At 54.8% G+C, this 15,174-nt stretch overlaps 1 protein-coding gene across 11 annotated transcripts in view; it reads left to right on the plus strand.

Moving 5' to 3' along the window:
- Positions 1-15,174, plus strand: part of Cdh23 (cadherin related 23) — a 374,671-nt gene that overhangs the window by 219,592 nt on the left and 139,905 nt on the right. For all 11 annotated transcript variants that reach the window (XM_063238627.1, XM_063238629.1, XM_063238628.1 and 8 more), the window contains exons 12-13: positions 351-500; positions 940-1,098. In XM_063238627.1, coding sequence (XP_063094697.1) covers positions 351-500; positions 940-1,098 — 309 coding nt within the window. The remainder of the gene's footprint in view (positions 1-350; positions 501-939; positions 1,099-15,174) is intronic.

Genomic DNA, 15,174 nt, shown 5'->3' on the forward strand with positions numbered 1-15,174 from the left:
TAGGACCTGTCCCCTTGTCTTTCCTCTGTCCCCCCCTGGGCCTTATGCTGGCAGTTTCCCCTCTCTCCAGGGGAGGTTCCAGCATCAGAAAAAGCAAGCAAGAGACAAGAGCCAAACCACAGAGGGCACACCTTGGGCCTCATATAGGGTGATGAAGGCAGAGACTTCCCAGTCCCTGACACAGGCAGGAGATGGGGCTGGGAGTGGGCTGGCATCACCTAGGAAGGAAGGGGCCTCCATGGCAGGATGGGCAAGTCCTCTAAGCCTGTGCCTCCTCCACCACCCGTTCCGTGCCCTCCGTCCCTCCACCCCGTGCCTCTCTGACCGCTGTCTGTCTGCTCTCGCTCCAGGGCCTGAACAGCATGTTTGAGGTGTACCTGGTGGGGAACAACTCCCACCACTTCATCATCTCCCCCACCTCTGTCCAAGGGAAAGCGGACATCCGCATCCGGGTGGCCATCCCACTCGACTACGAGACTGTGGACCGCTATGACTTTGACGTAAGCCACTCCCCCCCAAATCTCCTTGGGTTGGGTAGGGGACTTGGGGGAAGCAGGGGAGGAGCATGACATCATCTTCATGAATCCTGCCTGCCACGTCTCCCCATCTTCCCTGTGGATCTGATCCAGAGAAGCTCCCAGAGCAGCAGGGTTCTGGCTGGCCCTTCTCTCTGCAAGGAGGACAAGGATGTATCCAGGAATTGGGCACAGTGTCACCAGGTTCCGTGGCAGTCCCAGCTCTCATCTCCTGCCAGCCTGGCCCCATCACTCCTCCCCCAGAGCAAAACCAGTGGCAGCACTGGCCGCAGGGAGCAGGCATGGGACTCACGGCAACATAAACCTGGGGTGGGCGGGTACCTGCCCACATACAAGGAGGACTCATGGGGACATAGGCTCATGAGCAGGTGGGAGCTGACCTAACCCACACCCTGCTCCACAGCTCTTTGCCAATGAAAGTGTGCCCGACCACGTGGGCTATGCCAAGGTGAAGATCACCCTCATCAACGAGAATGACAACCGGCCCATCTTCAGCCAGCCGCTGTACAACGTCAGCCTGTACGAGAACGTCACTGTGGGCACTTCTGTACTAACGGTCCTGGTGAGTCCCTGCCACCTTCAGGGCTGTGAACTGTCAGGCAGACTGTGGACAGTGTCCAGGGGCATTCCCAAGGACACTGGGCAGTTAGGAGGTTGTGTGGGCTAATGTGCTAGAATCTGGATTCTCCAGGATGGCCTCACTTGGCCAGGACTACAGCATAGAAAAGGGCCAGACTGGAGGAGGGGATGCTTTGGTGTTCTTCCTTTTCCCTGAGGGGAAGTGAACCAGGGTGCCCCAGTGGGTGGGACGGGGTCCAACCATCTCTGAGGAGGGTGATGCTCCCTATCTGAGCACAGGCACCAGGACGGAGGGGACTCTTGAAGGTGCCTAGGCAACCCCCACTGTCCTTGCTAGGTTGTGTCCTTTAACAGGGGCCCCCACCTAGAGTCCATTTGTATCCGTCTTTCTCCCTCTGTCTCGCTCTCACTTTCTCTCTCTGTTGCAAAGGACAAAAGCCTTTAAGTGGTTCAAGCAAAAAAAAAAAAAAATCATAACTTGAAGGCATAAGTGATTTCAGGCCTGGCTGCATCCAGGCATTCCGCTGAGCAGGGGTCTGTCTGCAGCACCCAGCTCTGTCTCTGTGCTGGCTGACGGTACACCAGCAGCTCTAGGCTTGCTGTTTACCAGCTTATCAACCCAAATGGGGGAAACCAAATCTTTTGTGGTAGTTCCAGCCAAAGACCCAGAACTGATTCTCAGCTTGTTGGGTCATCTCAGAGCCAATGGTAAGGATTCAGATATGCCAGGAATAGGCCAGGTACTTCCCAGGAGATTCAAGGTTGGGGGCTGAGTCCTGTGCAAATTATGTGGGCTGCAAATGGGGAGGAGGCACCTATGAGAAAACTGGATTGGATGCCGAGTAGAACGAGGTGGTAGATGTTGCTCCACAAGCTCAAGGCCACGCACATACTATGTGCTCAGTAAGTGGCTCCTCCCCGTCTACCTATGGCTCCCAGAGCCCTTGCTGCCATTTCCTGCTCTAAACTGGCACTACCAGGCCCCCCGCTCTGAAGTGTGTTTACTCTGCAGGCAGATGGTGCAGAGCTGTGTGGAGCTCCAGGCCTTTCCCATCTGACAGTTATTAATATTTCAGACAGATGTTTAGCTAGTCAGGCCGTCAGACGTAGCAGCAAGTCTGCTGCTGCTGTTCTCCCCTGCCTGTGTCCCCAGCCTGTGGCCTCCAGCTTCTCCAGTGTGCTCCAGCAATACATCACCTGTCCCCAGAGGGCCCCTGCCTGCTGCAGCACCCCCAAATGTAGAGAAGGGCACCCTAGCCGCCTGCACTTGGGAGGCCTAGTGGGACCCAGAAGCTCCATCCCTCAAAGGTCAGAGACCGTGCAATGAAGAATGTGATGTGGGCCCCAGGCTTAGCTGTCAGGGGAGTCTGTCTTAGGGTTCTCATTTTGTACCCCTGAGTCTCACAGCCCTGGAAAAGAGCTGGGGACATCCACGGAGCAGGGGCAAAGTTAATGTGTAAGCACAGTGTGCCTTGGCTGGTGGCCTCACAGACAGGTGCATGGGGCTGCTCCAGCTGGCCCGGAGAGCAGGCAGAGGTGGGCATGAGCCCATCCCATCCCCCTAGGCTTTGTCAGAGCGGGAGCAGGCGCTGGGTCTGTTGGGAACCCACATGGCCTGTCTTGGTCCCACTGCTCCATGCAAGTGTCCCTTTATGTGAGCAGGTGAGCTCTGCCTTCTCAGGGCTGCCTAGGGCTCTGCAGAGCTACCAGATCCAGCCACCTGTGGTTCCCAGCTCCCCGCAGCCACACCTCACCTGCCTCCTCCTCAACCCACAGCCCCAGGTTCGTGGGCCGTGAAGCTGTGAAGAGTCATCACCCTGGTGATCAGCTCTGGCTTCCAGCCCCCCCACCACCTGAGCCCTGGCAGGTGGCAGGTGGGCCAGCCACACCCTACTTTGTCCCTGGGCCTGTCCATTCTCCACTTAGTCCTAGGTTGGCTTTCTCTCCACACTTATTGCCTCAGAGAGGCTGAAGTTAGAGCTGCCTGCTCAGGGACTGTGAAATTCCTTCTCCCTGACCTTTTCTAGGATGTTATTAAAATGTTTCATGGGCAGTTGTGTCTGGAAAAAAATTATAAAGAGAAGGAAGATGTTTTAATTTGTACAGAAGGCTAGAACAGAACCTGCTGTGAGGGGACTCCCCAGTCCCCACACTGGCGTGGCCCTGCTTTTGTGCCTGGTCACCTGTGCAGGGGAGGTGGCATTGGGACTTGGCACCAAGGGGAAACCAGCTGTCACTGCTAGCCTGGGCATCCCAGCTGGGTGCAAAAGCCAGACTGCTCACCTCCCTGCTCTGTGATACTTCCGGCCCCCAGTTACAGCAAGGGGAGAGGAAAGTGGGGGCTCGAGTTCAAAGGCTTGACCTTGAGCGCAGCTTGGCTTCTGGTTGACACCATGGGACTCAGGAACTGCTTCCCCTCTTAGCACCTGGCCTGTACCGCCAGGAAGATGGACTGTGGTGGGCCTGTGCCCAAGCTTACTGTCTGGGTGACCCCTGAGGCTGTGATGTTTGCTGCGGTACTGACACCGCTGCAGTCTCTGCCATCAGAGTCCTTGCTGGGAGCAGATGAGGAAACAGGCTCAGGGAGTTAAGTGACTTGCTCAGGGTCCGAGGGCTAGTAAGTGGCAGACCTGTCATGCACACAGACCCCAGAAGGCTGCCCTTGTGAGGCTGTGTGCTGGCCACCAAGGACCTGGGAGGAGCCGCTGCAGATCCCGGGGTAGGGTCACTCTGGCCACTGTGTCCTGGTGATATTCTGGACCCTCTGGCACCACCAAGTGAGTTTCTACCTCTCTGGAGCCAGAGCTGCAGGAGCATTTCTGTTGCTGGGGACTCCAGGTCAGGGAGACATGAGCACTTCACTCAAGGAACCAGGGTGCTTGTGGCAGCCCAGAGCTGTCCTGGGTAGGAAAGGCTGCCTGGAAGGTGGCAGGGGCAGGAGGGATGGCAGCAGAGTGTGGACTCTGGGGGTGTCTGCTGCGGAGATGGATGGGCAGGCTGTGCGGGAAGGGGGGTACGTTCATTCCATTACCGTAATGAAATCTTGAATATGAGATACGAAGAAAAGTATTTTATTTAATTCAAGGTTTTGAAGGCTGAAAGTCTAAGCCTGAGTCAGGGTCATCCTGGGAGGACCAGAATCCACTTGTGTTTTGTTTTGTTGTGATCTTTTTCTTTTGTGGTATTGGGGATTGAACCCAGGACTTTTGCACTGAGCTACATCCTGAGCCCTTTTTTATTTTTTATTTTGAGACAAGGTCTTGTTAAGTCATTAAATTGCCTGGTCTAGGCTTAAATTTGTGACCTTCCTGCTTCGGCCTCCCAGAGTGCTGGGTTTATAGCTGTAAGCCTCTGAGCCTGGCTTCAGATTCTGGCTTTACTGTGGGGTGAGCACTCTGGGATTTGGTTTCCTTTCTACCAAGTGAAAAACGTGCCTGCCCAGTGTCCCTGGGTTGTCCATATGCTGGGTGTGGTGACAGTGATGTACGTAGTTAACGCTTACGAATACGAAATGCAGCCTTAAAGGTCCTGTCTGGCTGTCTACTCCCTGTCATTGTGGGCCAGCTCAGGTCAGCCAGGGTGGGCCTTCGACAGGCCCCTAGGCCTCGGTTTTCTCCTCTGTGACAAAGGGGAGGTTGCGACAGTTGGCGTGGTTCGTGGAGACACACTCATAGCACAGAGCCCGGCCTGCAGCACACCCAGGAACTGCAGCTTGTCACACCCAACTTCCTGGCTGAGACCACCTGTCTGAGTGGCAACATCTCATCCCGGCCCTCCTCTGGGCACCCCCAGGCAGGGGACTGGGCTGGGCATTGCCTCTCTCAGGCCTCCTGTCTCCATGAGGCTATCATTCCAGCTTGCCATGCCTGGAGGGAAGGGCAGTCCCTCTTGCTGTTCAATTTCCCCCCACATGTGAGGTCCCCTCTTATCGCTGGCCTCCGGGACCTCCCAGCTGCCCTGGCCTCCTTCTCCAGTACCATCTAGAAATGTGGGGAGAGTCCCAAGGTCTCCATCATCCGCTCCTGGAGCCACCTAGCTTCCCTCCTGCCCAACCCAGGACCTCCCTGGCCCCCCTCCGGCCACACATCAGCAGGGAGCCCCACTGTACAATGCCAGTCAAGCTGCCCCTTGTGCTCCCCTGTCCCTCTCCCCAGCAAAGGCCACAGTGGCCAAAGGGAAGGCTGATTGTGAGGTTGTTGCTGCAGGGCCTGGCTCTGGGACCGCCTGGCACCCCTACACCATTGAACCCAAGCAGAGGAACTTGAACTGGCCCTGGTGATGTGGAAAGGCCAGCCCCCGCCTCAGTCTGGGGGTGTGCCCTGGGGCTCACCTTTACTCCTCCCTGACCCTCTGGCTCCTAGAAGAAGGGCATGTTGCCCTGAGACATGACAGAGACCTCTGGGCTGCATCCGCCACAGCAGGAAGCAAGGGTTCAAACCAGGGCCAGGCTCAAAGCCTGGCCTGCTGCTTGCTGTCTCTGTGACACTGAGCAGTTGCTTCAGTGTGTCCTGACCCCGAGTCTTGAGTGCAATAATAACACTTGTCCCTTCCCTGACTGAGAGAGGAGGGGCCCCCAAGGTCCCAGTGTGCTAGGAGGCCTGGGTAAGTGACAGCTGTGCGGCAAATTCCATTACCGTTGCTGTCACCCACATGGAGGTTTGGTCCATCTTTGCCAGGCTGCAAGCGAATTCAGGGTGCCAGCTCTTACAGCTGGTCTCCCGGTTCTTAGATTCCCTGCTTTGGCTCTGACTTTCCAGAGCCTGGACCTATGCCGGGGTCCATGTTCCGCAGTCATCATCTGGAATTCTGAGCTATTGTTGGTGTTGCACCGGGTCCCGCAGAGCACATAGCTCACCTCAGCTGCAGGAGTTTTATAATTAATTCTCTGCTCGGAGAAACTCGGTGGCTGCCCATGGTTTTATCCATTCTTCATCCAACAACAGCAAACACTTACTTTGTGCCTGCCCTGAATGAGGTGTGGCCCACACTCAAGGATTTGGGGGAAAGGGGTAGGAAAGGTCCTGGGGTCCAGCTTCTCTCCTCCCCCAGGTCCGGATATCTCCTCCAGCAGAGGCTGGACCAGCAGGGCCGGGTTCCTGGACAGGTCCTGCCCAGGACAAGCTCTGCTGAGCTGTGCCCTGAGTACCTCCGTGTGACCTCTCTATGTAGCTAGGGCATCTTTTAGCATGGGGTTCTGAATAAGAGCACCCCAAAAGGAGCCCCAAAAGAACCAAGCAGAAGCTGAAGCTGTGTGACCTTTTCTCACCTGGTCTCCAAGTCACCAGCATCATTTCTGCTGAATTCTCCTAGTTCTGAGGCAAGGCTGCATCCCAGGGGAGGGGACAAAACCACCCTGACCCCTGACTCCCAGTGGGAAGCATGTCGAGGAATTTGCACCCACGTGTCGTGTGTGATCATGCCACCGTGAGACAGCAGTTTCTGTCTCCTCCAGGATATGACACAACCAAGGAAAAAGCCAGGAGGCGCACACCCTTCCTATCCCTTTTTCTGCCTGGCAAGGAGCTGGGAGCTCTAAGTGCCCAGGAAGGCGGAGGGCGGGAAGAGACAGAAGTTCTTGCTGCCCCAGCCACTGCCAGGCAGCTGGAGGTCAACGCTCTGGCCTACATTGGCATTCATGGCCTCCACAACTGGACTCTGAGCTGCTTGCACCCGCATACCCCTCAGCCCTCGCACTGCTCTCCCCAGCCCCCAGATCACACATCTTCCCTGCAGACCCTTGGCATCTTCTTACCAAGGGTCTGCTCACCCCACATCACCCACCTCACCGACCTTCCTCTCTGAGACCACCTAGGGGCCTCCCTATGGCACCAGCCCAGATGGTGACTGGGCCACTCTTCCTCCTCCCCAGGTCCCTAAATTCTGAGCCTCCCCTTCCCCACTGCTTGCCTCTGATCTGAGCAACTACCCTCTCCCAAGCCCCTCAACAGCTCTCCCTGCAGCTCTTCTGTCTAGCTGTCCCCGCACTGGCTGTGCAGCTGAGTTGGTTTGACTGCTGTGGTTGCAGGTATTTTAGGACAGCCTCCTAGAGGGGCATGGCAGGAGAAGGGGGTGAGCAGAGGCTTCCTGGGAAAACTGAGGCACAGAAAGGGTAAATAATATTCTGGGTCACCCCCTCTGGGGAAGAGCATATAGGAAGATGGCTGGCCGAGGACTTACTGGGTGACCCCGTGCCTGTCTCTTGCCCTCTCTGGGCCTCAGCCTCTTGTTCAGGCCATGGAAAGAGTGAATTGCTGGCTTCAAAGTCCTCCCAGGTCAGGTAGGAGTTCAGGGCAGCAGACCCTAGGAACTAAGGTCTGCATGATGGAGGCGTCATGGACACCAGATTTCGGGATCCCTGGGAGTCCTCATCTTGATCAGGGGCTCTAATTCCAAGGCCAAGGATGAAACCCATCAGGTCTCAGACTGGCAACAGTGCTCCCTAAACACTTCCCAAAAGGTGTTCTGCAGGGCCAGGGACCCTGCCAGCTGCAGCTCCATTCAGTGATGCCTGTCAAGGGCTTTGGATGACCCTGGTAGCTAAGACAGACAGATGTCCCTGTTTATGCCAGGAGCACAAGACACACAAGATTTTTTTTTTCCTTTTTTGGTACTGGGGCTCGAACTCATGACCTCACACTTTCCAGGCAGGTGCTTATGCCACTGAGCTACATCCCCAGCCCACAAATACAAAGTCAGAGAGAACATGTCACATGGCAATAAATGCTGGGGGGAATCAAAGTGGGCAGGGGTGGGGTGCCAGGGCTGGGGCGATTTCAGCATTAGGACAAGTGGTCAGGGTAGGTGGGTCTCCCACAGAAGGTAGCATAGAAAAAAGCCCAGATGGAGGAGAGAGAAGAGTCCAGTTTGAGAATTTGGATTGAAAATTCAGGAAGGAAGGCTGGGGTATGATGGTACATGCCTACAATTCTAGCACCCAAGAGGCTGAGACAGGAGGATCAGTGAGTTCAAAACCAAGCCTGAACTACACTGAGAGACCCTGTCTCAAAAAAACAAAAACGAAGCAAATCCAGGAATGAGACACCCAAGTAAGAGATCAGCAGGTGACCAGCTGTGAGCCAGGAGCCTGGCAGAGAGAGGGTAAACACGCAGCAGGAAGGGACACAGGGACAGGAGGCCTTTGGCTGAGAGTGGCCAGACCCCCTCTGAGGAGCAGGAGCATCTAGGGACCCATGTGGCTCCCCCATGGGGAGCAGGCACAGGGAAGCTGAGAGACTTGCTGGTAGCTGACACCCCTACTAGGCAGGTAGAGAGGAGAAAGCGTCCAGATCCTGCCCTCCGCTGCTTCCCCTGCCCACAGCCAGGCTGAGCTCAGCCAGGGCCCTGTTCGTGTCCACCTGGCTGGCTGGGAGCACCCTGCACCTTGGCAAACATCAAGTGGCTCTGGGCAAGGAGTCCTGTCCAGCTTCCTGGTTGCTGACTGCCTGGATTTCCTGTCCTCTATATAAAGGGAGCCGAATTCCTGTCTCCGCAGCAGCAGAAGGTGATGTGTGCCAAGGTCAAGGTCCTTAGACCTTGCCTGTGGAGAACAAATGCTCCCTGAAATGGTGCCAGGGCCTCCGGGTGGATTCCAGAACACAGGCTCTCCCTGCTTCTGAGGGCACTGGTCAGCCTTGAGTCTCCTGTCCTGTAACACTGATGACAGAAATTGCCAGTGTGAATTATGAGTGAATTTGCACAAAATGTGAAGAGAGCAGAGGTCAGCATAGGGAAGACACCCCTGGGCCTCCATCTATGGGGAGCCAGGCTTCCCCATAGGCCAGGCCTCCTCCAACAGCCCATCCCCCTCCCGGCCCTCCCACCCCCTCTGACACCCCTCACCATTGGCATCTTAATTGATCTCATTGTTCTCAACCCCTTGAGACCTGAGACTCCAGCTGTGCTTAAACAGAACAAAATCTCTTCCAATTTCCCCACCGTTTAAAAGAAAATTGAATTCTTTATCTGCAACCTGGGGAGGGGAGAAGAGGGAGAGAGAGGGAGAGACAGGGAGGGAGGGAGGGAAAGATCCCTAGGTCTCCAGCCCTGTCCCAAGCTGACCTGGAAGGCTTTGGTAGACACAGCCTCCCTGATTTTAGGGGTGCCTCAGGCGGTCCTTCTGGGCCCTTTGATCAGCTCCTGGTTCTTCTGAATCCAGGGCCACCTGGGGGGCAGGTGTGGTACCCAGGAGGCTGTGTCTGACCGTGATTGACAGGTTGGGGTTCCTCTGCCTGTCAGGCCTCAGTGCTCCTGGCCTGTGTTTATCTCCTTAATCTAAATATCAATCCGTAAAACCAAAATGGGATGGAATGAGAGGTAGGGCACATGCTTAGGAGAGAGTTCTTCCCACCACCGCTGTCGGTGGAGAGGGGGCTGCCTGTGGGCTCCGGGCCTGAGTTAAAAGTGGCACCCCCCACTCTCCCCCCAAAGCGGCCCAACCCCGGGCCTTGTGTAAGGTCTGACAGTTCTCAGGGTGTTGGCCATTCAGCTCATTGATTTTTGGCAAACTGATCTAAGGCCTCAGTACTGGATCAGGCTTCTCTGAGCTCTGGGCAGCCTCTGTCACTGGTGCCTCCAGGATCCACCAACCCTAAAGGAAAGCCATCTGCCCTGGCCTTTGCACTTTTGCCAGAGCAAGAGATTTCAGGCCCCATGAGCAGGCAGGAATGCTTCAACAACCCAGGCACCTTTACCCACTGTTCACCTCTCTCCTGCATACTCTGAACAGAAGAATCTGTGGTCCAGGAAGCTTAGTGCCCTGCCCAAGGTTTGCCAGCTACTGAGTGGATTCGAATGGGATCTGCCTGACCCCAAGCCCTTGGCATCCCCTCTGCTGCCACTCACCACTCTCTACAGCCTCCTGTTGGAATCAGCTGTCCCCAAGCCAGGCAGAGTGCCCGGCTGCTCACTCACTGGGTGACCTTGAGTAGGGCGGTTCCAGGGCCCTCAGCATCCTCAACTGGAAAATGAAAGAGCCATGCTGGGTGTTCCCCCAGGCACCACGCTAAGGACACATGACTGCCCACCCCAGCCAGTATCCCCCTGTGCTGAGCACCGCCCGGCTCCTGCATTCTATGTCTGTCAGAAGTCACCCTTCCGTAGGTCAGCTGCTGATCCATTCTGCTCAGGCAATTACTCAGGGACACCAGAGCATAAAAAATGGACCCCCTGTGCAAGGAGTTCGCTACATGAAGGGCCAGGGCCATAGTGAGCTCAGAAATGCTGCACACCAAAGGCCTGAATAGTGAACCCCCTGTGCCATGCACTGGGGAGGTCATCAGCTCAACCTGGATGATGGGCAAGGAAGCACCACCAAGGCTCCACCTGAGTTTGTCCAGGGAGCACTTGGAAGAAAGGTGGCAGAGGGGCATTGGAGAGAGGGGCCCTCGGCAATTTGGGAGAAGTCTGGGGCCCGGTGCTTTATAGGCCCTGTAGCAGGGGTGGTGGCTGTGGTGTCTCCTAGCTCAGTGCTGGAGCCACTCAAAGCCAATATGCCTGTTGGCTTTTCAGTAAACACCCAAAGATCTGTGGTAAAAACTGTATTTACCATGCGGGAGGCTAAGGCAGGAGAGTTGCCAGGAGTTTGCAGCCAGCCTGCACAGCATAGTGAGACCCTGTCTCAAACAAACAAAACTACATTTACCTTCTTGATGCCCAGGACACACGTGCAGAGACACAGACAAAAGACCTGCAAGACACACACATACGACCCCCAGGACACACTCACATATATAGCCAGGACAAAACAGTTCTTCCTTCCAGCATGCAGACACTCTAGTATCTTCTATTTTAGTCTATTAGATTTCCTTTTGTTTAAAAAAAAAAAAAGTGCTTCTCATAACCTACTGTGTTCATTTCATGAGCATCTAACGGAGCTTGACTTGTTTGGACATCTCTGGGGAACCTTCCATGTCTCACCATCTGACAATGACAGGGACGATGGTGGTGGTGCTAGGGCTGATATCAACTCACATTTTTCAAGTGCTCACTGCAAGGGGCACAGCAGTAACGACCCCAGGTTCCTGACTCGGCCATTTCTGAACCTCCTGACTTGGAGGTTACTGATATCAGCAGTGACCAGGACAGCTGCCAGCAGCAGAGGCCCCAAAACAGTTGATTACGTAGACCTAAAGTGCAGATCCTGTCCATAGAAAAGTAGGATGGAGGTGAATAACCTTGAATGGCTCCTTCAGGCCTCTTCCCCACCGTGTGACCTTCATCTTCACGATGGAAATGTTCTAGAACTCCAGCCATCACATTTGTATTTCAGGATAGAGGACGGAGGAAATGAAAAAGCACATTTTCACCCTTGTAAAGAGACTTACTTCCTGGAAATGCCTTGCAATGTCTGCTTTCATCTCATTGGCCAGAACCTGGTCATGTGACCATGTTTAGCCATAAAGAAAACTGAGCAATGCAGTATTTTAGCCAGGCAGCATTGTCTTCTAAAAATCCTGGTTTCTATTGATTTGAGAAAGAAAGGAGATATGGAGATTTAGTCATTACCAAATAACCTCTGTGTGCCTCAGTTTCCTCATCTGGAAAGTGGTGGTGTTGATAGTTCTCTATAGGTTTATTGAGGGAATTGAGTGGTTGATTGATTCTGGGAGCCTCGATGAGGACCAAACAAATTGTTTTGGCTGGAAAGGGTAGCAAATCCCAAGGGCAATGATCAGCGACAAGTTCTGTCTTCAAGTGCCAAACATGAATAACTGGGACAAAATTTTCTCATCCAAATGTGACAGGTACCAAATTTGCCAAGTTTGAAAGCAGTTGAGTACCAAGGTCTGATTGTACGAGCAAAGCGCTCGTCACAGCGCCTGACGCAGTGTAAGCACTCAGCTAATCCTGAGTACTGGCACCAACCTAAGCGCCTGATTGTGAGAGCCACAGTCACCTGGTGAGGTCAAAATGTGCCACCTGCCCTAGTTAGAGGAAGGTGATCAAGGAGATTCCGAGAAGACAGCTGCAGAGGGGACAGGGTTGAGGACTGAGCCCATGACTTGAGGCCACCAAACTCCTTTGCTAACAAGGTCACACGCCCTGAGAGCTTCCCAAAGCCATGAGCTCACAAGAAGACGGTGTCATCTCATGTGACAGAGCCATGAAGCTGAGATCAGTCCTCCCTGATCAGTCGAGGACTTCCCAGAGAGCACCCTTCTCTGTGCAGAGGAGAAGCCAGAGCAGGACAGAAAACCCCTGCAGATTCCCACAGTAACACAACCTGCAAACCTGGAGTCAAAAGATGGAAGCCTTTAGCTCACAGAATGACCCCAGTCCTGCCATGCCTCTGCAGGCCTCGATTTCCTCATCTGCAAAATGGGGCAGATGCTGTGGAACCCTCTCCACCTTCTGGGACAGTTTCAGAACAGTGAGACCAGAGTGCTTGAACTTTACGGGCAGACAGTCCTCATAGCTTAGGTTGGCGGTCACCCAATCCTGTCCTGCACACAGCAGAAGCCACCACCCTGGTGAATCGGGCAGGCACTGGGGCTGCCACCGCTGCTGGTCCATGAGATTATAGATGATTTATACTTCCTGCGATGGACTTTGACCTTAATTTCTTCTGTCATGCGGGGCTGTAAAATTCATTAGGGACCCTCGGGTGAAGTGATGGAGATGTCAGGCAGGCAATCGTGTAGGTATTTAATCTATCAGATGTGTGGCTTGCCATTTAGGGAGACAACAAGAGAATGTAGAATCAATATGGTTCATTAGAGAGCCGCAAGTGTTGGCCCAATCAGCGCCCACCAATGACAGTGGGGGATGAGGAGCATGCCACCCGGCCCTGAGTCACCTTGGAGTGAGGAGATGTCCCTGGAGCATGGGCAGTGACCAGCTCCCCACCCGGGCACTTTTCTGTAACTCCCCACTAGAGTGGGGCTGCCTGTCACCTACGTAGCCCATAGGGGCGGGGATGGGCAGAGACTGTGGTCCTCTGAGTGGGGGCCTGCGGGCTGCAGCTATTGGGGCGGCTGCTGTCCCAGGGGCGGATTGGATTGTCTTTTCCCCTCCTGGCTCCCGTGCAGCTGAACCTCCTGTCCCCACTTCTCTCTGGTACCCCTCCTTCTGCCCTTCCCACACACAATTCCAGTCTGATAACTGGCCCCAGAGAGACCCCAAGTCCTTCCAGTTGTGCAGGTTTCGCTCCCCAGGCAGCCACCCTCCCTCCTCCTGCACCCCTGTGAATGGCTTTCTGCCTCCCACTTTATTGTGTTTGGTGATCAGATGCAATTTTTTTAAAAGTCCACTGAGTCTTCCTCAAATCCAAGGACTGCAGGAAGAGAGAGCGGGTAGAGGGTCTGCTGCAGGATTGTTTGCTTTTTGCTTGTTCTCTTTGCTTCATGTGTATGAATGTCAAGCAGAGAAGGTTCCTCTCTCAGCTCTGTTAGTCAGAGCTGGGTCCCCGAGCCATCTGTGGCTTGGGCCCCCTGAGAGCAGTGATCACATTGCCGTGTGTCTCCCCACATCCAGCAGGAGGGCCCTGGCTTGGGTCTGGTTTCCCCAGAAGTGGACTCAGAATATTTGGAGGGGATCCCAGAAGACTCAGGGCCGAGGGAGCAGGACATGGTCCCTAAAGCTTGCTTTATGAAACCTGTGGCCACAGCAGCCCACTGGGAGCTCAGGGGTCATGGGCCGTGCTGTGTCCCAGCTCCAGGCCAGGAGACAGAGTGCTAACGCGCGGACTCTCAGCCCCCCAGAGCAAGGGTAGCATTTGGAGATGTGTTGTCCCCATGGTTGGCCTCTGTCCTGGGGACAAAAACCCTTGGGCAGAGACACACAGGTATTCACTGTAAAGCAGCCCCTGGCACCTAAAGATAAGGCCTTGGGTATGTGTGGCTTCTGCTGCCATAGAGTGGGTGGGTGTCCCATGAGCACTTGGGAAGGAGTCTGAGCCTCAGTGTCCCCATCTGTGACAGGATGACAAGCGTTTCTCCTCTCCTAGCCTGTGCTCTCCTGCATGGCAGGGCATCAGGTTTTGGCAACATCCATGGGCTCAGGGGAGTAAAGTGGGCTGGGACTCCAAGGTTCACTGTACAGACCTCTGCATGGCCAGAATCCAGCCTGGCTCTGACCTCACACAGGAGAGCACTGCCAGGCTGGGACTTTCGTCTTATCTCTAGGGAAGTATCTGTCAGGGTGACCCATGTTTTGGGCTGCTGGTCTACCAACCAGCTCTGCTGCTCCCCTGTGTTGGGTATTTGAGTGAGTTGCTGATCTCTTTGGGGCCTCCTTTTTCTCATCTGCACAATGGGCTAATAATGCCATTCCCATGGGTTTGTAGGTGGATACGGCCTAGCTTGGGACCTGCAGCAGGTATTTGGCTTCACACTGAAATTATAAGCAACTTTATTTCCTTTGATTTGCAGAGCTGAGGATCGAATCAAACCCCAGGCCCTGTTTATGCTAGCAAGGATCTCACAGGGGCCACACCCCCAGCCTCTGTAGTAGGTGTCTGCAATTCCTTAAGCCCTTCCCCAGTTACACTCTCCATTAGTATCATAGGGAACAGTGACAAAGGGTCACAAACTTGGTGCTTTCAGACAGCAGAGGTGTCCCTCGAAGGCCAGAGACCTGAGACGAGGCATTGGCGGGGCCACTCCAGGGACCATCCTGCCTTGACTATTTCAGCTTCTAGAGGCACCAAATCTGAAAAAGCTTCTTTCCAAATAAAGTCACATACCCATGTCCCCAGGGGCCTGGCTATGGCCGTATCTTTTGAGGGGTCACCTTCAGCCCATTACACCACCCTCAAAGGTGGCTTAGGGGACAAGGAGCCGGCCTCGTGGACTCAGCAGGTCTTCCGACTCTGCACCAGCCACCCTGGGCCTGCCGTCTCCTGGCCCTAGCTCATCTTTCTGCCACCCACAGAGTCAGCCCCCTCCTAGCTGCAGATCCTGCACCACCTCCTCCAGGAGACCCTCCTGACTCCAGGTCCCCATCATCTCCCAGCCCTCATTTACAGCATCCTCTGACCCCTACCCTCTAGCTGTCCTGGGTCCTTTCTCTTGCTCTGAGGCGACACTGTCTCCCAGGCAGGAAGGACCAAAGCTGCCACTGG

This window comes from Cavia porcellus, unplaced genomic scaffold (genome assembly GCF_034190915.1).
Source record: "Cavia porcellus strain 051 isolate PalLab524CR breed Dunkin Hartley unplaced genomic scaffold, mCavPor4.1 scaffold_28, whole genome shotgun sequence".
NCBI classification, from domain to species: Eukaryota; Metazoa; Chordata; class Mammalia; order Rodentia; family Caviidae; genus Cavia; species Cavia porcellus.